Genomic DNA, 24,557 nt, shown 5'->3' with positions numbered 1-24,557 from the left:
ACACACACACACACACACACACACTACCCTGAGAAAGATTTATATACCTCCCTGTGCAAAATCCCTGTACACACACACACACACACACAGACACACACACACCCTCGGGCCTTTGGTCTCCTTTTCTGAGATGTAGTAGCCCATTCTGGTCAGCAGAGGGCACTGTTGGGCTCTGCTGGAAGACCTATCTCTGAAGATCCTGCTGCTGGTCCCATCACCCTATCTGTGGTAAACTGTCATCCAGCTCCCTTTTCCCAGCACCAACTCCCCTAACCCCATCCCCACCTCACCCTACTCCCACCAGAGGGAGAGAGAACTCCAGGGGCTGATATGGACTGTGGACAAGGGCTGGAGCTGTCCCTGCCTCCTGCCTCCACCTTCTGCGCTTCTGCCCTGCATCCCTATGTGTCTGCATGCCGTGGTGTCCCCGGTGTGCGGGCTTCATGACCACCTGAGCATCTCGGCACCATTGTCTGTCGTGTACGTGTACGTCTGTGCCAGTGTAACTACGTGTGCACCCGAGCCACCTCCATCCAACACCTGAATATCACTGGGTTGGGAGGAATAAAATTTGCTTAAATCTGAGTGTTTCTCTGGGGGAGGAGTGAGCCCCTATGGGAGGCCCTTGCTGAGGAACCAGCCACTCACCAGATGGGAAAAGCAGCCAGATGGCTAATCAAATGAACACCAGACCCAGGGCCTCCTGGAGACAGACTTCCTGCAACAGCCCTTTCCAAGCCTTTAAGATGCTTGGGGAGGACCTAACTCCAAATCATCTCTGATATGAGAAAGAGGATGGAGCCCATACTGGCGGAGAAAACCCAACCCAGTTTCACAGAGCTCCTCCCACGCCCTGTTTCGCTGCCCTTCACAGAACCTCTGGCCCATCAGAGGAAGGTTCAGCTGTCTGCTGCGCCTTCTCATGCATAGGCCTGGGGTGCCATGGCTCTCCCGCTGGTCCTATCTGTACAGTCTGGTGTCGGGTCCTGTAGTATAGACACATGCCACATTGCTTCGTGTAAAAGCCCTTACTAATGCATGCCGCTTCCTGCTGGAGTGACGAACGGGAACGGGAGTGGATCAAGCACCCTTGCCCTGTCTGGATAGTGCATCCCACAGGGCAGCACCCTGCAGGCCCCAATCCAATCTTCCCTTCCTGTGTGTGTACATGCAATGAGTGAGCTGTCAAACCATCACTGCAATGCCACTGCTGCCCCTCGCCTCTGCATGTTAGAGCGCATTCTGGAAAAAAAAAAAAAAAGCCAGACCCTCCCCACAGGTAAGTGTGAAGGCAAGCCAAAGACAATCATGAGGAGCAGGACTTGAAGTCAGAATGGCTGGGGTCTGGTCTTTGGTTCTGTTGGAACATTGTGTGGGTTTGGAGCCCTCCCCTCCCCCTCCAAGTCCATTGCCTCATAAAGGTCCCTTTGTGGGGTCGCAGAAAGCCCGTGTGTCAGCAATGTAGCCTTTCAAGGGAGGGGTTGGAGGAGATGGCTTTCCTGTTTCCCACCATCTGCTCCTAACTCTTGAGGCCCCACCAGATATCGTGAGGCCAGGACAGGGAAGAAGAGGTCATGGGCTAGGACACTGGCCTTTGTCCCTATTTGGGGAAAGGGCTGGGGTGGGGGCTGGTAGCTTTGTTGTGTGTCTGCCCAGAGTGTGATGCATGAGAACATTCTGGCAAGTGGCAGACACCCTCTCTGCCTTAGGTACCGTCCCTTCTCCTCGGAAAAGACCCTGGCGGAGTGTTCTTCATCTTCCAGGCCAGAGTGGTGTTTGTGGGAAGATGTCTTCTCGGGGAGGGAGGAAAGTGGGCTCTCGTGGTGTTAACGCAGGTGTGAGTTTCCCCAGGCTCAAGACCTCTTCCTACACGCTGCTCTTGCACGGCCCCTGCGGGGCTGCTGCCATGACATGAGTGACACTCTAAAGACACGGATGTCCTCAGGGGCTGTAATAAGAAGCAGTCTCCTGCTTGGAACCAACATACCCTCCCTGCCTCCAGGTCCCCAGGCTAGACCCCAGTGTGCAGTGCAGGAGGACCCTGGAAATGAAGGCCACTCCAGAGAGTGGCATTGTGGGTACCACTTAGGGTGAAGCTTCCGCAGGCTGTCAGGGAGGAATCTTTTTTCCCAGGGCAGTTCACGAACACCGCTTTTAAGTGGGACCTCCTAAGACTGGCAACACAGCCAAATTCCCTGGGGAGTGGGGCCGAGCATCACAGCAGAGCTGATGGACTGAGCTGGATCTCTCTGATCCTTGTCTCTTCCTTCCGTTGTCTCAGAGGCTTTGGGAAATAGCCAGCACTGGCAATTGAGGGGGGCAGTACCCCAGGGACTATGGGGGCACTAGGATCGGGGTCCGTGGCCACGTTTGTGCAAAGGCTGCTAGCCCCAGCCACTGTTGCCCCCAGCAGCCACCTCCCCAGCAGCTCGGAACTTTAATCAGTAGCCGGCAGTGAGGTTCTGACGTTGGTGGGCACTGTGGGTGTGGAATAGCAGCTGTGTTTCTTCTTGCCTGAACAGCTTTCCCAGTCCTTACCCCTCCCCACCCCAGAGCAGCGGCTTTTTCAGACATTTTGCAGTGAATGCAAATCCTGTTTTTTCCAAATGGGCAGTCTCGGCCTGGAATGAACGTCAGCTCTGCCCCAAACTTGGGCGTGTTTCTGTCTCCCCAGGATGCCTGAGTCAGCGTGGCAAGGGCGTGTCTGCCTGCAGCCTGGCACTGTGCCTTGGCTCCCTGGAGAAACCTGCTCTCCTTCTGGACACTTACCCACAGCTGGGTGTGCCAGCTTTCTCTTTGCGATGCCAGATGCAAACGCCTGGCCGCTCTGCTGCAAAGTCTTCTGAAATTCCTTGTTTCAAGCTATGTCTCCCAGTGTCCCAGATACTGGTGGGCTCAGGATGAGACCCTGTTAACATTTGGAAGTGCCTCAGAGTGGGTGGGAAACTGGTTATCTAGACACTAGTGATTTAGTGCTGAGGACCAGGTCACTGAGAAACTCAGCAGCTATCAGCCCCTCTAATGTCAACACAGGTGACAGGCTTGGTGAAGACGATCCCTGAAGAAGCCTTGCTCTCCTCTGGTGGCAGGGGACCAGGTTTCCTCTTCCTGTGTCCACAAGGAGCCGGCAATCTTCCCACTTAATTTTTCTTTGTCCGGTGGCCTGTACCATATTCTCACCATCTTGCCTGAGCTCCACAGTAGCTAGCTCAGTGCGCTGAGTCCTGGGGTATAGCATTGAGCTACTCTGCTCCATAAACCCCACTTCTCCTGAGAGCCCCTCACCATCTCCTGGCCTGCCATCCATGGGGCTGCTGGCTAACTGCCCCAGCTTGCCTTTTCTTCCCCACCCTTACACTTCCTGTCCAACACAACCTCTCTTTTCTCCTCTGGGGTAGCCGTTCCTACCCAGCTCGTTTCCATCTCTTTGGCTACTTTCAACTCAGCAAGCTGACTCTTTTTCTTCTCTTGCAAACAGCTGCCTTCACACAGCCCTTTCAAACTGTCTAGACAACCCTTCTTCCCCGGAGCCTGGGAGCCAAGACATCAGACACTGGGGAGAGCAAATGTCATCAACAGGCGGCTCCACTTGCCCTGCCATCACCTGGTACCATTTGGTTGCCTAAGGCACCTAGCAGTGAAGCTTACGTGGCACAAACCCTGTTTCCAGCCCCTTCCAGTGTAGCCTGGATGTGGTCATACCACCTTAACAGATTGGCCACATGTAAGCTGGGCACGTCTCACTTAGACTGGAAACCCCACCAGGTGATACTTTCTTCAGGAGTCATGGTATTACACACATGTAAACACACCTGGACTGAGTTGAGAGAGCCTTGTGTTCGGAGCCAGGCAGCCTTGTGCCTTCCACCTTCCATTGTTAGATCTGACTCTCCTGGTCAGTAAAACGAGAAAGCTGTGAGGAATCTGGCACTTAGCCTATGGTCATTTAAGTCCCATCATCCTCACCCCAGCCCTCCATCTTTTAGAAGAACTGTCCCTCGTTTGGACTGTGACATTGCCAAGGCCTTAGACACCAACCAGCCTGCTCCATCCCTGAGACTCCATCTCCATTTGTCCCAGGCTCCTGTCACAGAACTTGTTACTGCTGATGTCCAGCTGTCTGCTCTGAGGTCCATCCCTGCACCCTGGTTCTCACCAACATTAACTGTAGGGAGGAAACTGTCAGTAGAGGTGTCTTTGCTTACGGGGTACATCTTAATTCACTGAGCATCTTCAGAACTTTGGGAAGACCCTGTGGTCCTGAAGCAGGCTACTTTGGCCTGTGGAATTAATGGAATTAATGTGCAGCCCCCACACCACCTACTGGCGGATCCTGGAAATGCATCTTCAAGTCAGTTCCCCCGAGAAGAAATTTAACCCTTTCTGTCCACTTTCCTACTTCTCAACATCAGTGAGGAAGCTCCTCACTCCCTCGTTTACTTCCCCCACCGTACCAAGCTGCCCGGCGGGGCAGTGTGCTTAAAAGCCAAGCTTATGTGGCTTGCTTGGCTTTGCAAGGCTCTGTCAAGATTCCAAGACTCAGGTGGCTGTCCCCCTCGCATCAGGAACCTGGGGTCTCTCCTTGGTTTGGCTTCAATCCCACATCTTACCAGGTCCCACAAGGCTCTTCTGAGTACCTTTTCTTCCCATAATGCCCCTTGATCAGCAGGCAAAGCCTTTCTTTCTCTGATATCCCAGCAGATGATTCGCTGATCAGCGAACTGAACCAGCCTCCATCGCAGGTGGTGCCTCCTTATATGGCAGGGCCACCATGCCCAATTGTCCTCACTCAGGGTCTAGACACTTTCATCACCTCCCAGCCCGTTACCCAGAATTCCCTCCAGGTAGCTAGGGCATTCTCCTTCAAGCTGTCTCCAGCTCCTCTGCTGTGCTGTCCTAAGATGGACACCCCTCAGTGATGCGGAACTGAGTTTTCCTGATAACCAAGGCTGGCTGTGCTGGCTGAATACAGAGAGGGTGCTGGGGGGGGGGGGGCTCTGCTCACCTCCTCCATCCAGTGTCTGTGCAGAACCTGCCTGTTCTTAATACGTGCACTTGTGCTGGATGCAGAGCAACCCTGAGCCTCTAGACACTTCCTGCCAGACAGGTACAGAGGCTCTCCCCCAGTCCATACACATCCATGGAGAACAGAGAATGGCCACCTCTTCCTGTCTCTTTTCTAGTTTATTTACTCTCAGGACCTGGACAAGATTGGTCCTTCTGCCCCAGCCATCCGCCAACCTGACCTCTGGTCCCACTGATGGATGGGGTCATGGTCCAGCTGTTTGCTGGGAAACCCTTGATGCATCACCCATCCTAGAAAGGGGCAGTAACTCATTTAGCAACACTGCTGGCTTCAAACTTATTCATGGCAGGTTTGGAGCTAGGCCCAGGCAGCTCAGGCAGTGGGTGGGTCTCTGGCCACCTGCCTGCCTAGGCCTATCTCAGGGTCCTGTGCTGCCTACCTTTCAAATTTGCAAGGCCTTTTTTAGGGGAAAGAAGCAATGCCGTGGACCCTTGCCCTGACTCCACTAGCATGCTAGGTAACCCCAGATCCTCCCTGGACTTTATGGAATCCAGTTTTCCAATCTCTGATAGGACCAGTTGATTCCGCTATTCCCCAAGACCCCTTCTCAGCCTCAAAAAGCCTTACGAATGTCTTCTCGCCTCCCATGGGGGTTCCATCTGTCTCTGGCACCCCCAGCTTTCTCCAGTGGGACTTGCCTTCCTAATAAGGCCTTCATTGCTGACTCTACCTACATGCCCCTCCTCCCTGAGGCACAGCTGCAAGTCAAAAGCCCCAGGGGAAATTCCTAATCTCTTATGAATTCCAAAGGAAAGACTTCTACAACCATGCTCACGGTTTAGGCACACTACGAGCAGGGCTGACCTTAAGCTGGGAGGCAGCCCTTCTAAGCACTGCCTTTATATATCCTGACCACGGATATATAAGGCTAGGTAGAGTGTCCCTCGTAGACTTCGCCACGTTGTGAGATCTTTGGAAAACTCCGAAGGTGAATTACCAGGTCCTTCCATTCCCTGTTGACCTCAGCCCTGTCGACTGCCTTCTTCTGCCTTTGCCTTCCAAGGAGGCACCTTCTCCTCACCCTCATCTTTAAGCTCTGTGAGCTTCAGGACCAATCGGAGCTGCCCTGAAGGGCTTTACTACTTCACCATAGTGTCCCTGTTTCTGTCTGGAGCCTTGGAATAGTCCAGCTGAAAACAGTGGAGGAGTAACGGGTAGCCAGCATGCCCTCAGGATTCCCCATGGAGGAGTCTTTAAGGCATCCTGAGAATCCCATACTTGAGACAAAAGAGTATTTGAGGCAGTCTCTCACTGACCATGCAGGCACTGGCCACAACAGTTCAGCGGAGCCGGGAGATGGGTCTGGAGGACTTGGGATCATAACAGCCAACATTTGCAGATATTGTCTTACTCTGCGGGGCTTCAGATCACCCATAAAGTGGACGCAGGTGCTGCCCTACAAGCAGACAGTATCAGGAAGGCTTGGTGACTTGCTGAGTCTTCTCCTGTTCCTTATGGATGCCTTGGGACTTCGCTCCAGGTCTCTCTGACCCAGCATGTGGGCCTTGGGCACTAGAAAAAGTGTGGGTATACCGTGGGGCATGGTTTGATGGAGAAAAGGTGGGCTACTATAGAAGGGGTGTTCTTTTCTTTTTCCTCATCCTCCCCTACTCCTCCAGAAGTTGGCCAGACTTCCTTGGGAGCTGAAGAGATGGAAAGTCCCTGGGGCCTCTCCATCCTCTCTGCCCTCCCCTGCATCCACCTTCCTTCCAGCCAATCTTCCTCAGTGTATCTTCCGGATCCAGGAGGGACCTGAGGACCCCCAAATCAAACCCTCCACTCCTCAGTCATTTTTGGTTCCTCCCTCTCAGGTCTTGACCTTTGTGTGGGGTTGGAGGCAGGATGTGCTGAAATCCACTCCAAAAGCAAGACCAGAGAAGAAACCTTTGCATACACTGGAAACCCCCAGGTTTCCAAGCTAACTTGTAACCCAGCCAAGTATTTTTAAAAACGCCCCAGCTCCAGCCTTGGCTAGTCCCTGCCTGGGATGCAACAGGAAGGAGTCAGCCCTAGCTGAATCTACCTTGATTTTCAAAGGCCAGTTGCTCAAAGGCTGGGAAGGGGTGGGATTTAAAGCATAGGAAGCAACTGCAATAGGGCAGAGGCTGGGAGAGGGGTAGGGAGACAGGCAGCCGAATGCGGCCCTCTAACAGACAGGTGGCCTTCCTCCTTGCACTGGGGTGGCATCTTCTCCCAGACTTCAGCTTCCTCCTAGCCTATCTCTAGGAGAGATGGAGATAAGAAAGTGGGAGGTATTGGGCTCACACATCTATCCTCTGGACAGAGTCCCTTTTGGGAACAAGAAAGCCCCATTAGACTTGAGTCTGGGGCTGAGAGGCAGGAGATTGCCTCCAGAACTTTCTATCCAAGGAAGGAGGTAGGCTGCATTGGGGCCACAGGACTCCAAACTGAGGTTTCAGGTCCCATCCCTGCCATTCCTCACTAGAAGATAACAACGCAGGCATTTCAGGGCCTCAGAGCTTTGGGGCCGATGCATGGCAACACTCTGAGATAGAAACTCTTCAGCATACACAGAGAATAGTGGCCTCGCCGCAACTCTCATGGGATCCTAACAAAGAAAAGGAAATGGAATAAAATGCAGGCTTGCCCGATTCTGGAGTAGAGTTTCCTAATTACTTTGTATACCCATTAGCTCTATGACATCCCAAATGTCATTAACCTCTGAGTATTGCTTTTCTCATTATCTATAAAAGTGTTTGGTCAGTGGTTTCCCTTCCTTTGAATGAAATGTTACCGGGCCCCCTACTTAAGCGCTTGTTTAAAGTGATGGGTACACACACAGCTTCTCCAGTCTTCTCCCACTTGGCATTCCACAGCGCCACCTCAGGCAAAGCCCCGTCATAGCAGCCGCTAAAAGTAACCAATTTCAGTGTGTGGTACCCATACTCTTGACCTTCTGCTTCAGGACAGGGAAACGCTAAGCTCCCAATGAAAGGAACATGACCTGCTCTTTCCTGGCTCCTCCCTGCTCCTCCCCAATGTTCTTCTGAGCCTCCAGTCAGTTCCTCGTGCAGGTCAGACAGAGCCAACTCCAGAGTGGTCCCTTTACTGTTTGAGTAACTCTGGTCCTCCAGGGCTCCTCAGGCTTCCACACATGCCTTCTAGGGACACCTTCCCACCTTCTCCCGAGGTGAGCGGCAGTCAGCCACAGGGATGATGCGCTAGCCCCACGGCCCAAGTAAAGCTACCTTGTTTGGTACCCAGTCAGGCGACCCTCCTATTGGTCTTGCCTCACTTGGCAATGGAAGGGTAGCTGTCCCCACATTCTGCTGCCTTTAGTACAAGGGCAGGTCAAAGAGGCCCTGTAGAAGATGTCCAGCTAGGAAATGGGATGCCCTCCTCTCTTCACCGGCACCCGATACCTCCAGCAAGGAGCTGCTTCCCTCGCCCGACTTGGTCTACAGGGACCCCACACAGAGGTAAACACCACAGCCCTTCCACAAGACAAGCGGCCAGTGATGGTTAGGAACCCCGCCCTATCTGACAAGTTCCCACCCGGTGACAGGAGAGGACTTGCCAGAGCCAGAAGAGACCCCATTTGTTTTATAATAAGGTGAGGGGATCACGCCTCAACTTTTGGGCTAAGATCCAGCATAGTGTAAGGTGAGGGAGACTTGGGGCTTTGGTTACAATGTGAAGGTTACGGAAGAGTACCCAGTCAACACTCTTGTCCAGGTGGCTTGTAATGTGTCCACACAGCAGGCCCTTTCTGCAGAGAAAGTCTCTTGATTTTCGAGACAGGGTTTCTCTGTGGCTTTGGAGCCTGTCCTGGAACTAGCTCTGTAGACCAGGCTGGTCTCGAACTCACAGAGATCCGCCTGCCTCTGCCTCCCGAGTGCTGGGATTAAAAGCGCAGAGAAAGTCTTTCTAGAGTCCCGTGGTGTCCTGAAGTTGGAAATATCTGGAGGAAGCCGGGTTGGAGCCTGGAGCAGGCCTTAGAGAGCTTGGCCACAGCCCTGAAACCCACTCATGATGCGTTAATCACCAGACCCTTCCATCTCTTCTAACAACCCTCCTTTGCCAGTTAAGATGGAGATGGGTTTGTGCTACTGTGAAGTCAGGGAAACGGAGCCAGAGTCCAGGGAAATGAGTAGGCAGCCATCACAAGCATTATAGGAGAGCTGGGGTAGGTCCAGCAGTTTGCGGTAGAAGAGAAGTAGGTTCAGGAGGAAAGCACCAAAGAGAAGCTACCCCTGGCCTGAACCCTCATGAAGGCATGCTCCTCTCTTGTGCCCCTGAGCAGGGGGAAGAAAGAGGAACATGGCCTCAGGACCTGCAGCCACCACCCCTGCCAGGACACCACAAGGATGAGCAGGAGAGATCCGTTGGGGAGGAGAGGCCTGCCACAGAGCCCCTCTTTAAGGTCCTGGACACGCCCCTGAGTGAGGGTGACGAGCCCACGACGCTGCCAGCCCAGCGGGACCTCGGGCACACTGTGCAGATGGAGGGCTACCTGGGCAGAAAGCACGACCTAGAGGGGCCCAACAAGAAGGCCTCGAACAGGTGTGTTGGGGAAGGCCACTGGGGAGGCTGAGCAGCTCCAGGGGTCAAGCCACCAGCAGAGCTATGAGGACACAGGTGTATGCTGGGGAGAGCGGCCATGATGTGTATTATTGGGCATGGCAGAAAACAGCTATCTTGACTTTGGTTCTGAGTTCAAGCACTTTGACTTCATCAAAGATTACCCAGCTCCCCTATTTTAGGTTCCCCGTTTTTAAACGGGATGAGGATGGGTGATGTCCACAGCTGGCCTTTCAAGAATGGGTGCTGGGCCTGGCACACGGCCGGCTCACGGTGAGAACTGACCAGTTATCACAGGAAGCTTTGGTGTTGACAACATGGTCGTGACCAAGCCTCACTTTCACCCATCGGGATTTCCCTTTCCTTGCTGTGATCTGGGAGATGATCAGGACACGTGAATGCCATAGATGCTTGTCACAGGACCCTTCCAGGGCCGGTGCACACCGCAGAGCCCGTCATGTTCTGCCCCTGCCTGGGTTCTTTTCCTCTTTAGCAGCATTACAGGGTCTGAGCCAGCAGCCTGTGGCAGAAGAGAGCTGGCCTCAGGTGCAGAGTGCCAAAGACAAGGAAATGGGACAGCATTGGGAGGCAGAAGCCAGTGTTTGCCCTAGGGCACTCAACAAAAAAGGAACAGCCATGTGGGGGACCAGACTGCCCTGAAGAGATTCACTGTTTAAGCGCAGAGTCCAGGGGAAAGGGGAAACTACCATTTCCTGTGTGCTTGGCATTCTAACAGGACTGGTCAGAGCTTTACATCTGTAATGGAACACTACAGTTCCCATTTTCCAGATGGGAAAACAGTACCTCAGAGAAGTTAAGTCATTTGCTGGAGGCAGGACTGTCGCTTCTTAGCCACTGCCTTTCTGCAGGCGGAAGGACCCTGAGCTCCACCAGGGACCAGGGCTTTGGGAAAAGCTCTCTGCAGCCAATCTGCCTGAATCAAGCTCTCTCTTTGGCCAGATGGTACTTCTTCCCTCTGTGCCCTCCCAGCTCCCCACCTGCCTTCAAAAGACAGACGGAGGGAGGAGGACCAGAGGCAGGAAAGCTGAGTGCTTCTCAGTGCTCCTTACGATAAAAACTCAGCAACACGCCTCCCGTTGTCTGTGCAGGAGCTCAGGACCTTCGTGTTCTCCAAACACAAGCATGGAGATGAGCCTAGACTTGCACAAATCTGGTGTTTGAGGATTTTTGTTTCTTTTTTTCTTAAATGATAGACAGAATCAGACATGCCTCTACTATCAACCTCAAGACAAGTCTACGCTACAGACTTGAGATCCCGGCTCAAAAAAACAAACACAAACAAAAAAAAGGGGGGGCTAGATCGGTATACTGAGTACAATTTTTTGCACACACACATATATTAATCAAAATAAAAAGTCTAATTCTCCACACCGATGTATAAATATGCAAAGAAGCTTCAAGAAACAGTCAGAATCATAGCATTTGTCTAGCATGGGTTTAGTCCCGAGAACTGTAAAATTTAAATCATGAAATAAACATGACTTAGGGATGTGACTCTCAAGAAGAGCACTTGTCTAGCACGTGCAAGGCCCTGAGATCTAACTCAAGGGACCTTAGAGAGACAGCTTGCAGTTAAGAACTCAAGATTAAATTTATTTATTTATTAAGGATTTCTGCCTCCTCCCCGCAAAAAAAAAAGAAAAGAGAGAGACCTCATAAGTAAAATAAATTATTTCAAAAACAAAACAAAAAAAGAACTCAAGATTAGTTCCTAGCACCTGCACTCCCGGGGATCTGATGCCCTCTTCTGGCCTCCAAGGGCACCTGCAGTTGTGAACACAAACCATGTAGACATGTAGACACTCACAAAGAGGTACTTGCCTTTAAGGCAAAAGTGGTGTTATCTTTGTGAGTTTGAAGCATGCTTGGTCTACTTGGTCTACATAGCGAATTCCAGGCCAGCCGAGATAACAGAATAAGATCCTGTCTCAAAATAAATAAATTAATTAATTAAATTTTACACCTTAAAAAAAACACTAGAATTATTGGCAACAAACTGTGCATTGGACTGTTTGGAGCTGAGGGTGGGGCTATAGCACAATACTTGTCTAGCGCTTGCCTGTGGCCCTGGGTTCAACCCCCAGTATCACCAAAAAGAAACACAATCTCCCACTGTGTTAAAGAAACATTCTCTGTAAATGTAGTTTCTTAAGCCTAAAAAAAGGAAAAAGGAATATTCAACACATTGCTATTACATAAGTTTTCCACTATTATAAGATCTACCAATAATAGGTTACCATACAGCTACGCAAAATTATTTTTAAATAGTATTGAGATTATGAAGAAATACTCGTTATGCCTAAAAGCCTAATATAAAATTGAATATGGAAGACTGGGCATGTAGCTCAGTGATAGATGTTCAAGACCTGGGCTCAATTCCCAGGTGGGAGAGAGAGAGAGAACAATATACAATATAATCTAACTTTAGTTATCTCTGTGAGTAGAAAAATGTGAACAGAACAGAGACCAGGAGGACGCAGTATGGGAACAATAGTTACCTTCTGGTGGTGAAATTACATGCAGATGGTTTTTACCCCCCCCCTTTCTTTAAACAACAGAATCTGGTACTATTTGTCCATAAAAAAAAAAAAAGGTGCACCACAAACAAGCTGCAAGGCTATAGGATCTGTGAGCTGCTGTACCAGGACCACAGGTGACCTGCCTGTCCACATTGTTGCAGGTCCTGGAACAACCTGTACTGTGTGCTCAGGAACAGCCAACTGACCTTCTACAAGGATGCTAAAAACCTGGCCCTCGGGGTGCCCTACCATGGCGAGGAGCCCCTGGCCCTGAGGCATGCCATCTGTGAGATTGCTGCCAACTATAAGAAGAAGAAACATGTATTTAAGCTGAGGTGAGCCTTGCGGCCAGCACCTCGGCCTGACCCCTATGCCTTTTGAACCTTTATGATGAAGGAATAATGGCCCAGCAGAGACCCACTGTAGCCCAGCTCCAAGATGGTGTTGCTCCTTGGGCCTTTTTTTTTTTAAACAGTCTCATAGACTTTTAGCTTTCTGGGATGGCCTGCTACCCTAGAGGGACAAGGAAATCCTAATTAGAGGCTGTAGGATAGTGGCTAGCTCTCTGCCCAGGCAAAGACTTTCAGAGATAGTGCCACAACCCCAAACCCTTTGTCTTCCTAGGTTAAGCAACGGCAGTGAGTGGCTCTTCCATGGCAAGGATGAGGTAAGTATGGGTGACCTAACTCAGAGGAGGCTAATAATGCAGTGGGTGGAAACCCGACACTCATCCCAGCACTCCCTAGGAAGGGAGCGGTCCGAAGCGCACGCCTCCCTTCATGGCCCCAGGAAGGCTGTGCACCTCTAGACTCTCTGACATGTCCACGCCCACAGGAGGAGATGCTGCTGTGGCTACAGAGCATGAGCACTGCCATCAACGAGTCCCAAAGCATCCGTGTCAAGGCACAGAGCCTGCCTCTGCCTTCCCTTGTGGGTCCTGATGCCAGCCTCGGCAAGAAGGAGAAGGAGAAGAGGTTTAGCTTCTTCCCCAAGAAGAAGTAGCAGCAGGAGGCCCCCGTGGGCGGGGCCAGCCAGGCAGCACTATGGCGTGCGTGCACCGGGACGTGTAAGGACCAGGAGCCCACGGCCTTGATCTCCACAGCGGCCAGTCCTCCTCCTGCCTGCCACCCCACTGCCTGCAGCCTGCCTGTTCAAGTTGCTGGGCCGGCCCCAGGGCCCACACTGCGCCGCAATAGCTGCCTTGCCTGCCTGGCCTCCCCGGCCTTCCCAATGCCTGCCAATAGCCCTCCACCTCCCCCACGCCATGCAGCTGGCTGGGCTCCAGGGCAGGAGGCCCAGTCCCTTTGGGGCTAGAGACGGTTCCGGGTTCTGTAAGGCATATACTCTCCTCTTCCTGCCCCCAACAAGCTGGGAAGCCTGATGGGGTTCCTCCAGCACTGCCCACGACCACAGCAACTGCCCCTAGGGGGTCACTGACCACAATCAGCCAGGAAAAGGGATATTGGCAATGGCTGCCCTGCTTCTCAGGGGCAGGGGAAAGGGCCTTCAGAGCCCCAGCTCTGGGCTTGGTATACCAGCTGATGAGGTACCAAGGGGACAATAAGGGGTGTCAAGCTTTGAGTACTGCCAGCCTCCTCGCCGCTGGGCTCCCTCAGAAATGGGACTCTCTCCTCAGGGCTAGCATGTCCCTTTTTTTTTTTTCCTGAGTCCTGAGTAAATGAGCCTCCTGCTCTTCTTCTTACGGCACCCTTTGCTCCTCCTAGCATTGGGGAGTGTTAGGACCAGAAGCCCTCATACCACTCCTTTGGAAACTCTGGCTAGAGCCTATTAGGGCTCAGGCCTCTGCTGCAGGAGGGACAGAAAGGTCCCAACACTGCTTAAGGTTCTGCCCCTATACTGCGGCTCTTTTCCCCAGTTGCAACCAAACCAGCAATATGTGGCCAGGGCTGGTGTCAGATACAAGCTGAATATCCAGGTCCTGCAGTAAAGTATCACAAAGCTAAATGCCCACTGTGTCCTCCCATCCTACCCCATACAGTTGGTACCCGGTCAGTGGCTGGACACAGAGCTCTGTTTATTACCGAGGAGTGACAAATGCAGGCACGTGACACAATTACCCCTAGAACAGAGGGATGGATGTTGGGAACATAGTCGTAAAGGTATGACCCCTGCTGATAGGCTTCTGCAGGCCTAGTCTTAAATTCTGGGGGCTCACATGGTATAAAGGTCTCCAAACACCTACCACTGTTCTCCAAGCATCAAAGGGGGCTCTGCCGCCCATTGCTAGGGAAGAACAGGACCGCTGGTCCTGAAGACATTCTCTGCTACACAACTGGAAGCAACACAGCTCCAGCCCAGCCTGGCAGCTGGAGTTAGGTGGAGTCGAGGCAACAGGCCTTTTCACCTAGGAGACCATCCGTGTCCCCAGGGATCACAGCCAGTTTCTACTGCCTTCCCCATGGGTAAGGCTCAATGGGAAGCACCCAGTTCCTAGGCCTCCCCAGAACCCCTTGTTGACCAGGCAGGTATAACTCAGAGATCAGGTGCACCTTGTGACCCCCCAACACATGAGTATGAATGCAACCCCAGTAGATAACAGCCACTGAGGCTACCGTGGCCATCGGGCCCTGATTTTCTCATCTCCACAGCGTCTTTATTTGGCCTTGGTGTATAGGACCCTATAGCCCTCCCCTTCTATGGGGAACACAGTGGGCACCATTCGCCAGCCTCTTTTTACAGCTGGAGAAACCAAAGCAGCAGCAGCAGACAGGGAGACACGTGCACCCTGACAATAAAAAAATGCCATGGTGCATGGAGAGAAGCATGACTATCTCTGGGCTCTGTGCTGAAGCTTTGGGTGGCAAGCAGCTCCTGCAGGCACTTTCTTCGGTCTAGTCTTTGGGGGCAGGGGGGCATCAAGGGAAGGGGGTCTACATTTCCCCTCAACACGTACCCATGTAGTACCTGAAGTGAGAAACTCCGCAAAGCCAAAAAAGGGAAGGTTCCAATGGAAGAGCTAGGATCTCATCTCAAAGGATCACACAGGCTAGTCACCGCACCACGACCTACCATCACAAACAGCGCCCCCCCACTTCTCACCCACATCATCTAGGCCCCTAGGCACGGAGCTGACTCTGCAGGTGGCCAACTTTGGGGGAACTCTGCATTCCAGGGCTAGGCTCTCCTGGTCGGTGCCCTGGCAGGCTGGTTTTTCTCCTGGTATTTTCTACTTTGCGGTCTTCCTTGACAGTACTCCCAAACTGGGTTAACACAGCTACCGTCCACACCAGCATAACAGGCTTCCTCCCCAGGGTAATTGGAGGAAGCTCTCTGGGCTCGGTCAGACAAGTTCCCTTTCCCGGTCCCTTTGTCCTGGGCCATGGCAGACAGGCTGAGGAGGAACAGAGAGGGTCCCGGGACCCTCCCACCCCACCTCCACTGGTACTAACAGAAGTCTGTGTAGGCACTCCCCCTGACCCCCACCTCTCCTTCCTGCCTATTGGAGGGCAATAGGCCCCCTAGGCTGGCCCTGGATCTCCCTCCTCTCAGCAAGAGGAAGCAGATTCAGAGGAAGCGGCCAGCAGGCCACATGGCTTGGTCCCTTGGACAAGCAAGCTCAGGGAGGACATAAGACAAGGTGACTGTAGAGGAAGGCGACCCTGTTGGGCACACAGATCATGCCATCTGGGGCTGGTCCTGGGGCTGGCTGGGCCTTGTCCTCCACCTGCTCAAATGTGCTTCCACAACCAGAGGAATCCCATTTACTAGTTTTTCTAATAAATCAATAATACTCCGTGTTTGTTTCTGTTTATTTGACTAGTCTTGTCTTCCTTTGAACTGAACTTCAGAGGACAGGTACCATGGAAACAGAGGGACCACTAGACTTTGGTTTGTTCCTGAGAGGATTACGGGCTGACTCTGTTGGCATCCAGGTCCTAAACCCATTCTGAGACCCCGAGGAAGCTTGCTCGCCCATGAATTCAATCAACTCTAGATCAAAGTCATTCCTCATCACTCACTGTGCATGCTGCTCACTACAGGGTGCAGGAGCCTGAGCCCTAATCTGTTTGGAGAATCTATTTCAAGGTTGTTTGGCCTGGGTGGGATACAAGACTGCCAGGTTCCAGAGGCCCCTCAGATATTCTGATCGGTACCAATGAAAGCAATGATCCCTGCCCAAGGTTCCCAGGCACACCTAGACGCAGAGTGTGAGGAGCATCCGAAAGACATTAGTTACAACTGCTGAGGCTCCACGCCTGGGTGGCATCACAGTGACTCACCCAGCCTTCAATCTGGAGCTGAGGAAAGTACACAGTTGGGTGTCCCAGCTAGCTGCCAGCAAGGCTGGGGCAAGAGTTTTGAGTCATCTAACTGGTGCTTTTACGACTGCTATCAGGTGTCACATCCTGGGATGGGCCTGCTCAAAACCGGTAGCCGTCTTCTCAGTGTGACGACCAAAGGGCCATAGAAGACTCGGAGCAACTAACAGGACATGGGCTGACGCGGTCCTGCTCTGCTCATGCCCAGGAGGCCACCACTCACCTGACAGCGGGGGACTGGATGGACCCATGTTTGTTCAGATTTAATCCATCCTCCTAGGTTGGAAGATTCCCCAGGTCTTAATTCTATAGACTTGCAGACACACTCAAGAGACTGACCTCCCTATCAGCCACCTACGGTCCCCTCCTTTCTGGCCCCAGACAGAACAAACCAGATGAAGTAAGGCTGATCTTCCATGGAGAAAAGGGGCCACCCAGAAATGGGGCATTCCCAGTCCTCTGCAAGCAGACAGTTCTGTGGATGCTGCGAAAACAGGGTCCACCCTAACAAAACACCTGTGCAGTCCCACAACATGCAAACCACTGCAGGATATTTCTAAGCCTCGGCCTTAGGATCCCTGCTCCTAGGAGCTGGAGAGGGAGAGAAGAGGAAAAGGCACTGGGCACCAGAAACTTGCTTATCTGAGGGGTTCTGCTTGCCTCTCGCAACTCCAGCGTGTTAGTATAATTTTGTCTTTGGGAGAAGAGCTAAAGGCTCACATGTGGGATTCCCACCCCAGACAGGATGCTAGGATGTGGGGTGGACAGAGCAGTGCACAGAAGCAAACGTGGCAAAGACAAAGTTCCCATCTCACACTCTGTACCCCACCGGACCTGGAAGCACCCTGGTGTCTCCTGTTTCCTGGGCTTAGACACTGAGTGAGCATTCCATGTCCCTTGACCCATGAATAATCCTCCCCAGAGCGGTCCCCAATAAGGAGGCCACACACAGGTTGGTCGGATGGCCAGCAGTGGTTACTGCACCATTGGCAAATAATGAAATGTGTATTCATCAGCAACAACCACGGGGCCAGCAAGACAACCTTCAAGAGTACCTGAACTAAGTCCGTTACATTCTTTACAGGACACGTGCGTGCATGCACGGGCACGCTCACACTCACACACACATACACGCTCACACACATGCATCCACACACCCCACAGGATTGAAAGCAATAAATTATTGGCCTCATTCCCGCCTAGGTCCTAAGACAAGGCAGGTAAAGAGCAGAGTCTCCCCAGGCTGCTTCCTAGGTTTCCCCTTGGCTCCTCAGCCAGGCAGTGGCCAGCCAGTAAGGGAAGCCAGGACAGGACTTGCTTTCCTTGGGCAGAGTAAGCTTAAATAAAATATTTGGCTTCTTATCAGAGAAGTATTTACAAGGTAAGTGGCTCATCTGGGCCTAAGGAAAGTTCTCATAGGACCTCCCTGGGGAGGTGGGGACATGCCAACACAGGTAGCAGGTGAGTTCACACATGCTCCCCAAACCGGTTACTCTTCCAGAAGAATGGAGGCACAGCCTTAGCGAGCCAGGCCTCGACATGGTCGCTCTCTCCTTCAGGGGTCAGTCAACCCACAGAGTTCAAGGCCTGGAATTTCTCCCTCAGGTTTCTCACTCTACCCTGCTTGTTTGTGTCTGCTGGGTCCCTGGAACCTTCTTCCTTGGGCTGGTACTCTGAAGACTCCAGGAAACCTTGGCCCTGCCCTTTCAAAGCTACTGGTGAACTTGGTTCCTTCCCACTGCCCTCCTCCAGCCCCATAGTGGAGCTGGGATGGGGCCCCTTCTCCATGACAATCACTCGCTGGTTGTTCTCCAGGGTAAGGTCTGCAGTGATATACAGGGATTCCTCTCCATTCAGCCTGCTTTGGGGAGGAGACTCAGGAGGTGGCGGCTGGGAAGTCTCCCCATCCCCCTGGCGCCTCTTTGTGTTCATACTGCTGCAGCGGCCCACCTTGCCAGATACAGGAGGCTCTACTATGTTCTCAGGCAAGGAGCAGCTCCGGTTGACCAGCAGGCCTCGCGGCCAGCTGCTCTCAGCTTGGGCAGCCTTGTCATTGGATGTATACTTGGAGCAGAGCTCTCGGACATCAGGCCAGTTGAAGGTCTCAGTGTCGAAGGGGCTGAGGGGGCTCCGAGTGGAGGGCCGAGACCCTGAGGACGCGCTTCTTGGGCTGAGCGCAGAAGGGCTGAGGGAGAACCGGCGTGGGGAGGTCTCCGCAGCAGCAGCAGAGGAAGTCTTGGAGGTGCCCTGTTCCTGAGCTATCAGCTGCTCATAGCTAAGGAGGGATAGCACAGGCTTCCTCCTGGCTGCAAAGAGAGAGAGAGAACAAGCTACGTGAATTACTGTGGAGAGAGAAGAAACCAGGAGGGGAGAGACGGGAGCCATCTTCATCTACAAGTGGGAACTGGAGTGTACAGGAAGAAATCCCACTTTACCCTCTCCCTGGTAAGAAATGAGGCCCTAGCTATTTCTCCAAGCTTTCTCTGCTCAGCTTGAAGAGCTGGGGAGAGGGAGGGGCCAAACTAAGGCTTCAGTCAGGAGAGCAGGATGGGTCAGAGTGTAAAACTCCAAGGCTCACTGTACACCAATGGTGCCTGGGGTCCAGCATGGCCTCTTTAGAGGTTATTCCCCAAACCCCACAAAAACACTGGATTCTAATTGGCTTTCCTACTCTTAATCCTCCTACCCCCATCATACCTTTGCCCCCCGACAGCTCTCCAGCTTCCTCGGGCTGGCCAGAGATGGCGGGGATCTGCTCATCCCTGTCAGGAGATGCTTTATCCCATGGCAGAGGTGGCCTGGCTGCCTTGATGTTCTTAATCCGTAGGCTGTACTGGCGGGCCAGCTGGTAGACCTTGTTCTTGACCCGCTCACTCATATGACTATCCATCACGTGGGAGAGCTGCATGATTCGGGGGTGCAGTGGAGTGACCAGATCCCCCTGGACACTGCTGCTCAGCTCTCTCACCAGCTCTTTCAGCTCCCGGGCCAGGTGGGCTGGGTTGGGTTGCTCGGTGGGAGAGGCACTTTCGGGAGAGGCCATGGCAGACTCCTCGGTGATAGCCCCCAGCTCGTGCTCCTCCAAGATAAATAGCGGCTCTTGGAGCTCAAAGCCGTTGGCCTGGCTCTGGCCAGGCCCTGTCCGTGGACTTCTCTCTGAAGATTCCATTCTCTCCCATAGCTTCACAATTTCTGAAGATGGGCGGAACTCAGCATCTGTGATGGGAGCTGGGTCCCCTGTGCCTGACTGGCTGGGTCCTGGGAGGTCAAACAAGGCCCATGAGGCTGGCCGAGAACTCCCTGGCCTCTTGTACCCAACTGGAGCTGCTGGCTCTGAATCTGGCTTGGGGAGGCTGTTGAACCTGGACACCGAGCTCCGCACCAATCCTTTCGGGATATAGGAAAGGCTCTCCCGTCGCCGGATGCTGAAGCCTGCATCGTGGTGCTCTGCATTTTCGTAGTAGTTCTTGATTTTGTCCAGCAACTGCCGGTCTCGGGTGGACAAGGCTGATTCCTTCTTCTTGCAGGAAGATTTGTCCGGTTCCGTGGGGCAGCCTAAGCCTGAATTTGGAGATTCCGTTCCATTGACAGAAGGGCCATTGTCTGTGACCATGTCTGCACTGATGACCACTTCTGGGGTGGGGGGGTTGCTGAGGGAGTCCCCAGTGCTGCTCCATCGGGCTAGGCCCTTCTCACTGCCCTCCAGGCTAAGCACGCTGCTGCTCCGGCTGATCAGCCGCGGTGTCCCAAGGCCACCGGACTTCCCATCCTCCATTGCCAGGCTGCTCCGCCGAGAGAAGCTACTGGCAAACCGCTCGGCAATGACACTGGCCTGGTCCAACACTGAAGGTGGCAGCAGGCTCTCGGGCTCCTGGGGAGCTCCCAGTTCCTCCTCTTCCTCCTCGCTACTCAGGGCCTTAAGGTCCTCTGTGCCCTCAGGCTCCACAAAGTCCGCCACATCAACTGGACTATCTACCTGCAGCACTTCCTTGGGGACATGGAGCTGTGTTTCCAGAACTTCTGGAGAGTCTGGCTCTGAAGGCATCTCCTCAGTGCTGGGACCTTCCAAGGCAGTCAAGGCCTCCTGTTCAGTCCCAGGCTCAGGGTCTGTCTCAACCTGGAAGGCAACAGGGAATATATTAGGGGTGGGGGTGAAGCTCCTTCATGGGGCTTGGGGGACAAGATGGCACAGCCTGCTTTCAGGCCAGGTGGAGGTTCTGCAGCTTAGGACAATCAGAATGAGCAGGACTCAAAAGGTCCATTTATTTCTCCAGCTACCCTGCAGCTGGAGGACAGGCCCATGTCCTCACACCCAAAAAAACAGCAGAAATGAAGAAGCGTGGCAGCCTCTCTCAGTGGCAGCCTGCATGGGAACTGTACAGGCACAGTATGGAGTCAGGCGACATGGATTAGTGTCTGAACACTAATCCAGTTTCCAGGGGCGGGGGCCAAATAGGCAAAAAGTATCTTGGAGATTCCCCTGCCTGATGTCAAGGCAGCTTGGGAGTCTAGGAATCAAATCCAGGAATGAGCAATTATGAATGGATATCCCAACTTCCCCAAAGGACCAAAGATTCCATGGGGCCAGGGGCCAGAGGGCAATTCAACTGTGAGCTAGACCGCACTGTTGGAGGTGAGCTCAATCCCCAGATCCCACAGTGGAGAGAGACCTGACTTCCAAGCTGTGTTCACTGATAGGCACATGGCCACATCAGCGCTTACACTTGGAAAACTCTCTCTCTCCCTAACCCCCTCCACTCCACAGTAATAAAGGTGAGGGCAAGGATTTGGCTTCTATCAGCCAACCTGCCTTAGCACCTGTGAGCCCAGTGTCTCTGCATATGCCCAGCAGATGGGCAAGGAGAAAGCAAACAGGAGAATTCCCTCCTGACCAGCTGGTCACTGGGCCCGTAAGCTGCTGGCATAGGCAACTTCCCAGAGCAGTCCTCTGGGAGAAGATCAGCACGGACACAAAATTCGGAAGCATCAGAGCAGCTCCATAATCTGTAGAGCCGCACCCATGACCTAGAGCCGCGCCGCCCACCACAGTAGCCACCAGCCATTCTAGCATCTGAGATGAGGCCAGCCCAAATCAAGACCTGCTGGGAGGGTAAGATACATCCAGATTTGGAAGGCTGTGTATAAAACATAGACTGGATCTTACTTTGGTTCTGTTAGGCTACATAAAATATGACATTAAAATTCACTTTTTCTCCCCTTTTGAGACAGATTCTCATAGAGCCCACTATGGCCTCACACTTGCTATGTATCTGAGGCTGTCTGAAAGTGTCAAATCCAATTGTCTCTGCTTCCTGGGTACTAAGATTATAGGCATGTACTATCCTGTCCAGCTTCTCTTTCCTTCCTTCTTTCCTTCCTTCCTTCCTTCCTTCCTTCCTTCCTTCCTTCCTTCCTTCCTTCCTCTCTCTCTTTTTTTTTTTTTTTTGGTTTTTGAGACAGGTTTTTTCCGTGTAGCTCTGGCTGTTCTGGAACTTACTTTGTAGACCAGGCTGACCTCAAACTCACAGAGATTCACCTGGCTCTGCCTCCCCAAGTACTGGGATTAAAGGCGTGTGCCACCACCACCCGGCTTCTTTTTATTTCTTAACGTGGTTACTAGAATATTTGGTGGGCTGGTGGCATAATGGAAACACGCATGACTAGATTCTAAACAATTTCAGTTCCACATAGGGCTCACCATATTCTAGCATTCCTAGACAGTACAACTGCCATGGTCTGAATCTTTAGTGGTATCCCAGAAGACTCCTGTTAGAACTTGCTGTCCTCTGTGAGAGCATGAACAAGTAGGGCCTTTAGGAAGTGACTCCATCATAAGGGTTCCATACTCACACCTCATAAAAGAGGCTAAAGGAAGCATCCTTGCTGTGAGGATGTGACCAAAGCAGAGAGGGGATTCTCATCAAAGAGTGAACCGGCTGATGGTGCCTTGATCTTGGACTTGGCAGCCTCACTACTCTGAATGACACACTTTCATTGTTTACAAGCACTTGGTCTAAGATATGTTGTTATAGCAGCTTAAGTGGACAGTTATATTTCTATCTAGGGCCATCTAGGTTCTCAGCTCTGTCCTCGCTGAGGCTCACGTGGGGTCTAGCTAATGACTTCATTCTTTTAACTTTGAGAAAGCAAAGGAGTTAGGTCCGCTGCCCCCTCAGATGCTGCCTGGAGCATAGCCTGTCAAGCAGCTTTTCCAAGCCTCTTTTCTTTCTGGAGTAGTTGTGGAGTACCCAATGGATATGCACATTCTATCCCTTTGCCCAGGTGGCCACAGCCAGGACTTAGGCATCCAGCATAGTTTTCAGGGCATGCTCATGTCCCCTCCAGGCAGCCTGTCCGAGGGTGCTCAGGGAAGGTCACCTTTGTTTAATTCATAGAAACAGGCTGGTTGCTAGCCAAACCACACACCCCGAGGCTGGCCAGGCCTCTGGAAGGGGTGAGGGTCAGGAAGTAGAGAGTTCCTTTGCTTAAGACACCCTGCCTGTAGACCTGGAGATACGGACACCAGGTCCCCTGAACTATCTCCCTCCCATCTGCTTGCAGCTCACCTCCGGCAGGGAAGAAACAGACTCGAAGCTCATGCGTTTCTCTGCGCTGGTTGGAGACCGGTCGCTGGGCCTTCTGCAGCTTTTAGAGTCTTCAGACTCCCTGTGTCTCTTCCCCTGCAGCAAGCAGAAAGAAGTCAGTTGACAAGTGAGACCTGGTCCCTTCTGCATTCCATTCCAACATGGACAGTGGTACAGTCCCCAGAGGTACAGGAAGTACCCGAGAGCTAGTCCTATGCCTAAGCCATTCCAAACAACCTGAACTGCCAGGTGCAGGGCCACAGAAATCCTTTCAAAGTGTTCAGTTTTATAAAAACCCCAGCCCACCTTCCCCTCCAGATGCAGTGAGTTGACCTTCTCACTTAACGGATGCCGGTTTTCCCCTCCCCCCAACCCTGTTAGTCCTGCTCAGTGGGTAGTATACCAGTGGGTACCCGGTCCTAGACCGGTGCATGCCAGGGGCTCACCAGGGCGTGACAGTGAGTGAGTTAAGAAGTTGCTGACAGCTGGGGGGAAAGGGACGGGGTGGGCAGGGTGGGAAGGACACAGGAAAGGGACTCTCAGAAGGACATGCACATGCCAGGCTAACATGCAAAGAAGAAGGGAGATCAAAGAGACACCTCACCATAGCACCCCGGGAGAAAAGTAAAGCGTTGGCCCGATAGTGCCAGCAGTGGAGGGCAGCCAGCAGGGAGCTGGCAAAGTCAGCTACCTGCTCGGCCACCGCTAGACTCTCCTCCTCCTCCTCCTCCTCCTCCGAGCCCGGGAGCTCTGGCCCAGGCACCTTCTCACTGCCTTCATGCCCTGCCAAGTCTTCCAGGGAGACTGGGAAGGTCTGCTGCTGCTCTTCCTCCTCCACTATTTCCTCCTCTTCCTCAAGCTCCTCCGTGGCAGCCCCCTCAGCCTCTGGTTGCAGGTCCTGTGCAGGGGGTAGCTGCCCAAAGTCCAGGAGGGCTCCGTCACTGCCTGCATGCTGTTCAGAGCACAAGAGCCCCCTGTGACCTGCCCTGTGAGCAAACCCCCTCCTGTAGGTAGCCAGAGATGGCTTCATATAAAAATCTACTCCTGCTAGGTGGTGGTGGTGCAACGCCTTTAATGCCAGCTCTCGGAAAGCCTGAGGCAGGCAGAGCTCTGTGAGTTCGAGGCCAGCCTGATCTACAGAGCTAGTTCCAGAATAGCCAAGGCTACATAGAGAGACCCTATCTCAATAAATAAATATTAAAACAAAATAAAACCTACTCCTAGGTGTCCAATGCTGGCCTCCTCTGGAGCGGAGCATTTTATGTGGGAAGGGCTGAGATCCAGCTGGGAATAAAGTGTCTCCAAACGAGCTTATATATCCCGAGAGGGGGAAATAAGAGGACACAGGCCAGGCAGGCACCTCAGGGTGCTGCTGTAGGAGGAAGACAGGGAGGGTCCCTAAGGGCTGATCTGGGCAGTGCTACCCACACCCCCTCCTTCCAGCCCCCTTCTCTGGCCTCTGAGGTCCAGCACTCACCTTCATTCCTGCCGCTCTGGCTGCTGACACCACCACAGGGTCCAAGCA

The 24,557-nt window shown here is 52.8% G+C and overlaps 2 protein-coding genes across 9 annotated transcripts in view; one reads left to right on the top strand and one right to left on the bottom strand.

The window, feature by feature from the left end:
* The window catches only part of Sptb (spectrin beta, erythrocytic), a 135,344-nt gene extending 119,422 nt beyond the window's left edge, over positions 1 to 15,922 (top strand). For both annotated transcript variants that reach the window (XM_005343232.2, XM_026779548.1), the window contains 4 exons: positions 9,351 to 9,610; positions 12,330 to 12,503; positions 12,793 to 12,835; positions 13,003 to 15,922. In XM_005343232.2, coding sequence (XP_005343289.1) covers positions 9,351 to 9,610; positions 12,330 to 12,503; positions 12,793 to 12,835; positions 13,003 to 13,170 — 645 coding nt within the window. In that variant the 3' untranslated portion in view covers positions 13,171 to 15,922. The remainder of the gene's footprint in view (positions 1 to 9,350; positions 9,611 to 12,329; positions 12,504 to 12,792; positions 12,836 to 13,002) is intronic.
* A 77-nt stretch (positions 15,923 to 15,999) lies between these two features.
* The window catches only part of Plekhg3 (pleckstrin homology and RhoGEF domain containing G3), a 44,226-nt gene continuing 35,668 nt past the window's right edge, over positions 16,000 to 24,557 (bottom strand). For 2 of the 7 annotated variants that reach the window (XM_026779570.1, XM_026779563.1), the window contains 5 exons: positions 24,510 to 24,529; positions 23,724 to 23,984; positions 23,015 to 23,128; positions 19,146 to 20,565; positions 16,000 to 18,754 (listed from right to left, as the gene is read on the bottom strand). In XM_026779570.1, the coding sequence (XP_026635371.1) occupies positions 18,015 to 18,754; positions 19,146 to 20,565; positions 23,015 to 23,128; positions 23,724 to 23,984; positions 24,510 to 24,529 (2,555 nt within the window). In that variant the 3' untranslated portion in view covers positions 16,000 to 18,014. Of the gene's footprint in view, positions 18,755 to 19,145; positions 20,566 to 23,014; positions 23,129 to 23,636; positions 23,985 to 24,509; positions 24,533 to 24,557 lie in introns of all 7 variants that reach the window. The other 5 variants (XM_026779552.1, XM_026779559.1, XM_026779554.1 and 2 more) reach the window with 5 other exon arrangements.

This window comes from Microtus ochrogaster, chromosome 1 (assembly GCF_000317375.1).
Source record: "Microtus ochrogaster isolate Prairie Vole_2 chromosome 1, MicOch1.0, whole genome shotgun sequence".
NCBI classification, from domain to species: Eukaryota; Metazoa; Chordata; class Mammalia; order Rodentia; family Cricetidae; genus Microtus; species Microtus ochrogaster.
The sequence above is the reverse complement of the archived record's forward strand: the minus strand, read 5'-3'. Positions and strand labels throughout refer to the sequence as shown.